General features: G+C 41.4%; 1 protein-coding gene across 1 annotated transcript; it reads left to right on the forward strand.

Moving 5' to 3' along the window:
- The first annotated feature begins 2,862 nt into the window (after positions 1-2,862).
- Positions 2,863-6,222, forward strand: LOC138567849 (uncharacterized). Its single transcript, XM_069646342.1, has 2 exons — positions 2,863-2,937; positions 3,526-6,222. Exons 1-2 carry the CDS (start codon positions 2,890-2,892, stop codon positions 6,220-6,222), a joined length of 2,745 nt encoding a protein of 914 aa, XP_069502443.1. The 5' UTR covers positions 2,863-2,889.
- The last annotated feature ends 2,376 nt before the right edge of the window (positions 6,223-8,598 follow it).

Here is an 8,598-nt window from a genome sequence, read left to right on the forward strand (position 1 = left end):
GCGGAATGGAATGCAATAATGGGGGGGGAGCTATGAACATGGGCCGATCTTCTGCTGCCACATATATATATATATAATTCAGCTGGAGTGATTAAGCACCGCCCAGCACGCAAGCCAGTTACCACGGCAACGCGTGCCCGTTTTGTATTTTTTTTGGATCGCTGCATGGCTGCATGTAAATCAAACTAAATGCCAGATGCGAGAATCGCCATATTTGAAAATATATTTTCAGGCAGAATCGCCATATTTAAAAATATATTTTCGGACAGAATCGCCATATTTTAAAATATATTTTCGGGCTGAATCACCATATTTTAACGTATTCGAGTCATCACACGCGGTCAACGCTGCCCATGCACGCAATACCGATCGATGTAACAACAATTAGGCACAGAATGGCGCATGCAGCACGGCCCGAATTGCATGCGCCTGTCGCTATCCCACGCAGATTTAAACGTGATAAAAAATACAAAATAAAGCTGCTTACCTATAATCAGCGTGATCGACCTCGAAATCTCTCCAAACAGAGTCCGATTGCGAGTGCCCATATATATATACCCCCAAGACCATACCCCCTGCCCCCCAAAGCAAATCCACAGAGAGGGCAGACTGGGTTGGGGAAGGAATGCTGGGAAATGATAGACAGAGAGGACAGACTGGGTTGGGGAAGGAATGCTGGGAAATGATAGAAAGAGAGGAAAGACTGGGTAGGAAAAGCAAAGCAGGGACAGAATAGGCAGAAAGGAAAGACTAGATTGAAAGGAAACCAATGTGGAGCCCAAAAGTATAGCATGTCGTTTTTTATAACTGTGATTGGAAAAAAAAATTGTTGTTGAAATATAAATACTTGTCAACATTCTGTGACCAAAAAGATGTAGGATTTTTCAAGTTTCAAAAACATTATTTAGCATAATGACATCAGAGGAAATTACAAAACATATATTATTAGCACCACTGGAGCATTCGAAAATGCTAACCCATCAAACAGCACAACATGGAAAGATGCTCATATGTATAATTGTGAATGGTAAATTAACACCAAATTCTATTACCTAACTTCACACGAAAATAATCACACTGAGCTGGTAGCCAATGTTTGCCACTGCTATAACAGCAGCCTGGGCAGTACATATTTATTCCAGCAGTGCAGGTTGAACAACATGGAGACTGATACCCTCTTCAGTCTGACAGGCAGATACTGTGTATGTTGCTACGCTCTGCCACTGAATTAAAATCTGGTGCCATTTCCCCATGTGCACCCAGGCCCCCGCCTGCAGCATGCACCCGATCCTTTCCCCTTCCTCTTCCCCTCCCACCGCCCGCCTCCCAGCCCTCCCTCCACCCGTGATTGGCGACTCGGGCCTAGACTCTCGGAGGCATGCAGGCCCACCATGGGACAACGGCATTTTGAATGCGGCGTTCCCAGGTGAGCTGGTGTGCCCCCTCAGTCCCATCAGGGCCTTTTTTCATTTAAAATCTGGTGCCGTATCCCCATGTGCACCCAGGCCCCCACCTGCAGCCTTGCGCCCAATCCTTTCCCCTTCCCCTCCCTCTGCCCGCCTCCCGGCCCTCCCTCCACCCGTAATTGGCCACTCAGGCCTAGACTCTCAGAGGCATGCACTCAATTTTAGCGTGCGTCACATCTAGACGGGATTATGAATGTTCGCATGTACCACACTTACATGGAATTCTTGACTCTAGTCAGCGCCGCACCTAGACAGGATTATGAATGCTAGCATGCGCCACACTTAGATGAAACTGTGAATGATGACAAGGAATCATGATCACTAGCCCTCCTCACATCTAGACAGAATATTGAAATTAGCAAGCGCCACACACTCAGAAGGAATAGTGAATGATAGCAAGCATCACACCTAGACACAATTGCAAGGACAGAAAGGCCAACTAACCAATCCACTAACAATCTCATCTCTCTGCATACACTGCTCAAACTCTAACCAAACACAACCCTAATACGCAGCAATCCGCACAAACTTCACTACACTGCAACAACAAAACAAACCATACATAGACTTGCACAACAGCACACGACAACTACGGACCGTAAAACACCCCAAGCCCAGCCAACGGACCCACCGGGCTGAGGCTGCCAACAGCAAATCACGGCTCTCTTGCACTTTTCCAGCTTATTCCCACTAACTCCCCCCCCCTCCCTTTTTCAGAGCCGCCAGAGCGCCAGGGGACCACTTCGGTGGTGATAGTGCGCTGTATAAATATCCTTTAACATTAACATTAACTTGCCTCCACTGGTAGTTCACCTAAGGTCTGTCCCAGCAAGAGTGCAGGGCAGAGTCATGTAGCCATACATGCCAACCCTCATGATTTAGGTGGGAGACTCACGATTTTTTTCATTAAAAACAGTACAATTAGTAACTGTCTCCCGCCTAAAATAACAATATCCCCAATGCATTCCTATAGGGAAAATCTGTGGACGGTAGGACTGTTTCAAAAACAGTAGCCTACTGCCTAAATCAATAGGGTTGGCAAGTATGAATATATTGTGCAAAACTAAGAAAAAAACGAGCCTATTAGTTTAACTGGCAAAGACAAACTTTAGCTGCAAACATGGACTGTAAATCTCTTTATGAAGTATGTGCAGGCAGAGTGCAGGGCTGTGCGAAGATATTGTATTGTTTATAGCACCTATACACAGAAAAGTGTTTCCAAGCGCTCAAGGAGGGTGGGCACAAGGTGGAATACCAACAGTCAGCCAGGGCCCTTGCAATACTGAGACGATAATAGTCTGCACAGGCAGAGCAAGAGACTAGAGGCAACCTGCAAGGAGTTTTCACATATCCATCCCCATGCTGCCTATATTTTAGTTTACATGTTTTACTTGTTTACAGCTGCAACATACTTGCCGATAAAATGACATCTGGGAATCAAAAGAAACGCGGTCCATATGGAAAAGAACTGGTAGGCATATTATTTGTTTTCTGCTTGCTTTACTTACATCTGCTTAAGAAATGTTAATTATTTAAGAGTACCATCCATAGTATTTATTGTTTGGGGGTAGAGACAGTAGGCTACTCAGGCTGCCCTCGGCCACCTCCTCTCCTTCTCTTATCACCTAACTGGCATTCAAGATTGGTGTGATTGTATCTCTCCAGTGGATGCAAGGATTAAATTCAAAACCCTTGACATTGTCCACAAGGCTTTCTGGGCCCTGGGTCCAAAATACTTTCAGCTATCCCTCCTCAAATACCTCCCCTCTCTGGCTCTTCGCTCCTCTACCTCTATGTCCCTCAGGGTCAGTCGGTTTTCAAAGAAACAAGCTGGCGATAGATCTCTGTCTTCGTCTGGTACCTCCCTCTGGAACATCCTCCCTGCCACTCTGAATAAATAAACTAAATAAATACAATTGTAAATGTGGGTACATATATAGGGATTTAAAAAAAAAATATTGGCAGAAGTGTGCTTCTTTTAAATAGTCACACACTCCTTTTCTTTTCACATGTATTGGTCATATCATTAAAGTTCAATTACATTTTCTTTCATATACAGAGAACAACATTCATAGATGTCAACCAAAGCACATCTTGTGCGAATGACTTTGAACCTAATTCAAAAAAGACCAGAATAACAGAATCAGCAACTACAGAAGAAAGCCATTCATGTAAAATACAGCCATCATCTTGCGAGGAAGCAATTGGGACTTTTAGTTCCTGTTCAGATTCTGAATCTTTTACTTCACAATTAAATAGTGATGATGGTGGCATATCATCAAATTATGAGGGACTTTGCACACCAGAGGATTTTGTGGCTATTCCGTCCACAGGGATTGATGTTGACGATGAACTCTTTGAAAAAGTCCTTATGGAATCCAAGTTACGAAATTGTGATGTGCTTGTAGATGATTGTGAAGATGACAACTTGTTTAGTGAGCAGGGAGAGATTTTGGATGATATTGATTTCCCTGAAGGAGAAACCACTGAAATTGACCGCGTCCCTCAAGAAATTCATCCAGGGACTGAACACATTCACTCTGGTACAACCACATCACTCGGGGCTGCTGTTTTGATGATTTGTTGTCTACTAATTAAGTTTAAGTTGCCAGACGAGGCCATTTCAGATATTCTAACAGTAATCGGGATGCTTCTGCCTCAAGGTCACTGCATGATCAAATCTTTGTACCACCTTAGACTTTTTTTTAGGGATTTGGCTAACAATCTGATACCAAAAGTTCACTATTATTGTTCTTCATGTTATACCCCAGTTACAAAGAGTACTCAACAATGTACTAGTCCCGTTTGTGGGAAAAACCTGACCGAATCTGGTGCTATGTCCTATTTTGTTCAGCTATCAATTATTGCTCAGTTGCAAAGTCTGTGGAAAAGAAATGATTTTTCAGATTATGTTAGAACACATCGATTTAAACATTACTCAAAAAACATAGGAAATATTAGCGATATTTATGACGGGCTGCTCTACAAAGAGATGTATAAAAAAGGTATTCTAAGTGACAAGAATAATTTGTCATTCTCAATGAATACAGACGGGGTACCAATTTTTAAGTCTTCAAATGTAAGCATGTGGCCTGTTTATATGTTAATAAATGAGCTGCCAATAGCCATGAGGAAAAAAAGACATAATATATTGCTCTATGGGATATGGATTTCCCCGGGCAAGCCTCCAATGTGGTTATTTCTGCAACCTTTGTATGAGGAACTTGCGTTGCTCGAAAAAGGTTATGAATTTCATGACGAAAATGGACCTTTTGTTTCAAGGTGTGCCCTGTTAACATGCACATGTGACTTGCCAGCAAGGGCTTTAGTTTATAACTGTGTACAATTTAATGGGTACTACAGCTGTTGGCATTGTCTACAAAAAGGGAAGCGTTATAAGTTTCAGAATGGAGGATCATCACACATATTTCCTTATGATGAAAATGATCCTAAAGGGAACCAAACAATGAGAACCAAAACAACTATGAGTATAGACATTGAGTCAGCTATTGGTAAAATACAAACTGGTGATGCAAATCACGTAGTAAGGGGCCACAAGGGTCCATTTTGGTTTTTGTACTTACAATATACAGACGCAAGAAACAGCTGTGTCATCGATTATATGCACGGAGTGTGTTTGGGTGTCATGAATCTCTTGCTGCGAAATTGGTTCTCAAAAGAGAACAAGGACAAATACTTTTCCTTTTTTGATAAAAAAGAATATGTCAGCAATGCTCTAAAAAAGATTAAGCCAACACTTTTTGTCACACGGGTTCCACGTACAATCGAAGACCTTGTACATTGGAAAGCATCAGAGTTCAGAAACTTTCTATTGTACTGGGGTGTACCAATATTAAAAAAGGTACCAACAGAATCTTATTTTGTACATTTCTGTTTACTATCACGAAGTATTTATCAGCTGTCAAAAGAGAGCATTAGTGAGCAGGATTTATCTGATGCTGAAAGATGTTTAATCACATTTGTTGAACTCTACGAACAGTTGTATGGTGAAAGAGGAATGACTCTTAACCTTCACAATCTGATCCATCTGACAGACTGCGTACGTTTTACAGGCCCGCTGTATATCAATAATTGTTTTATTTTTGAAGATTTGAATGGCTTTCTGTTAAAAAATATTCATGCCAAACAAGGTGTTGACATGCAAATTCTGCATGTGATTGGGCTTTGGAAGGTGACACCTTTGCTGTTTGAAGAGCACAAAAAACAACTATCAGATGAAGTGATAGACCTGTATCACAGTGCAATCAATTGTACTAGATTACCAGACAAAAGTAAAGAAATTGATATGGGCATATGTGCGCTGGGGAAAATTGTCTGGAAACAATTGCCGGAAAAGCATTACAAGCTACTGCAAAACATGTATGGTTTAAAGGAAACTACAGTGAAGTGCTTCCTAAGAGTAAATATGTACAAAAGGGGTTTTTATGTTTATGGATCAGACTACTGCAGATTGAAAAAGAGACAGCAGAGTGCTGTATCCTATAGAAAGGGAAACCAGCTTGCATTGGGAATTGCAGTTTGCTTTTTACAGTTCGGAGTGGATTCAGCAATATATAATGTTGCCTTGATCGAGAATTTCAAAATGATTGGTAGCATTGGACAGTTGTGGACTGTAGAAAAGGGTGACCTGGTTGATGCTGTGCCAATGAGTGCCATAACTAATGCCTGCAACCTGGTGCAAGTAGAGAATGAAACATATATCATTGCACCGCCAAATCGATATGACCGAGATTAAGAAGCAGAAGATTCTTTTGATTGGCTAAGGAAATCGCGGTGGCAGTAATAGCGTTCCCGCTGCATGTAAGGGTTATCGCCAAACTCGTGATGAGGCAGAAAGTGTTGTCATCATTACTTCATTGTGTATTCTACTACTGACAGCTTTTTACATGAAAGTGAGGAGTAAAAAAAACTGCTTTAAGAAGAACTGTGCTATTAATGTATCTAAGTACCCAGGATGTTAAGTAAAAGAAATGTTTACATCTGCCAAATATGTTTTCTGAAAAGAAAATTACAATATTAAATAAAAAGAACTGTAACTGTTATATGAGATTTGTATGGTCTTATGTTTTAAATCAAAACATCCTTTCAAATTTAATGCATACCAATTTGAGTCTGACTACATCCTATTTGATTATTATTGAATTTATTAAGTGCAGACCAAGCTTCGAGAAACAGCAGAGCGCTTTACAGAGGTATACAACAATACAGATGGATAACAGAGCAGTTTTCAGAGGAAACAATAGAACAGATACGCAGCTGGGGGTGGTATATAGAGGGGCACAGAGGAGGGGTACAGCTGTACCGGGTGGCAGGCAGGAGATAGCCGGCCACCCGGTACAGCGAGCCAGGTGGCGCGATGGGAGGTATGACCGAGGTGTCATTCTCTCTACCCATTGCTGCAAATTGGTATACCCTGAATGTTAGCGACTAGGCATTATCTAATGGAGAAATTAGTTAAGTGCAGTTGGACTTGTAATTTGCACCAATAAAATGCAAAATGAATAAAAGCTAATCTCTGCGAAATGTTTAATCAGATTAAAATGCTAAATAACGGCTACGAGCGTCGAAACTAGTTTGACATTATGTTGCCAACATTTAAATGCAGTAAAAATGTGTGCCTATGTTACTGGATTGTTTTTACAGAGATACAAGTTGGAAAAAATCTAAAATAAATCTTACAATGTATACTTGTTTGTAAAATAATCCAAAACAAATGCAGTAAAAATGTGTAGTGTTGCTGGATTGGTTTTATTGAGAAACAAGTTAAAAAAAATAAAAGAAAATCCACCACTTTAATAGCAAGCAATCCTTGCTTCAAAAAATCCAAAATAAATCCTGTAAAAATGCTGCCTGCCAATTTGTGTTAGTGGATTGTTTTTACTGAGAAACAAGTCAGTAAAACTCCTAAATAAATCCTGTAGAAATGACTGCCTGCCAATTAGTGTTAGTGGATTGTTTTAACTGAGAAACAAGTCAGTAAAACTCCAAAATAAATCCAGTAGAAATGCCTTCCAGCCAATTAGTGTTAGGGGATTGTTTTTTACTGAGAAACAAGCCAGTAAAACTCCAAAATAAATCCTTTAGAAATGCCTGCCTACCAATTAGTGTTATTGGATTGTTTTTACTGAGAAACAAGTCAGTAAAAATCCAAAATAAATCCTCCGACCCAAGACAAATAAATCCTTGCTTGAAAAAATCCCCAAAAAATCCAAAATAACTCCCAAAAAAATCTGCAGCTTGAAAACAATCCAGAAGCAATCCCAAAACAATCCAAAAGTGGATTTCTTTTTTACTAGGGACCAACACTGAGATACCGGTGCACACCGATAAACTCATAGGAGAGGCACATTGTGAGAGCTCCTGGTAATGTAATGTACTGGGGTATCAGGGTGCACTTAACTTTAGGGGAGAAGGGATTTCCGACAGATAAGTAGATGCAGGTGCATTCTAAGGCCCTGTAGATGGACCTGTTGCGGAATATTGGTGCACATTGCAGGTCAGAAAAGTGGCGACTTTTGAGAGCATTTTCTGGGATCCCGAGGCACATATTAATCAGTAATCAGGATGCCTCATTACTGGCATACAAATACGGCGAATCATGGGGGCCCCAAAGATGGCTAACGCTTCTCAAACTCCCAAATAGAAATGTCTCAGTGCTGGGTTACAAGTGCATACTGCAGCTGAAGGGAAGGGTGCATTTCATGGACCCTTGGAACCAACATGGATAACCCACGCTTCCATTCTATGCAGGGAATCAAGGCAGGGTTGGCCTGCATCAAATGCACCAGAGGAAAGTATAGGGGTACCTGTGCTGTGTGGTACAGAATGATAGGCCATGCCCTAGTGGAAATGAGTGGGCATCGCCCCTCACGCCACTCCCTGTCTACGCCAGTGCTTCCAGGGTGCGCAAACCCACACAGGAAAATGGCCAGACAGTAGAGGCCAACCTCACCCTAGACATTCATCTGACCCACCTAACTTCTTGAAATAATTCTGATTCGACCACCAGGTTCTTGACACCAAAAGGGCCCGTTGTACCAACCAATGTTGCCAACTCAAAACAGACAATCACTCACATAAGCAGTTTTTACAAACTCCTTTAAAATCCCCA

The sequence above is a fragment of the Ambystoma mexicanum genome, chromosome 2p, assembly GCF_040938575.1.
Source record: "Ambystoma mexicanum isolate Mex_15411 chromosome 2p, UKY_AmexF1_1, whole genome shotgun sequence".
Lineage (NCBI taxonomy): Eukaryota > Metazoa > Chordata > Amphibia > Caudata > Ambystomatidae > Ambystoma > Ambystoma mexicanum.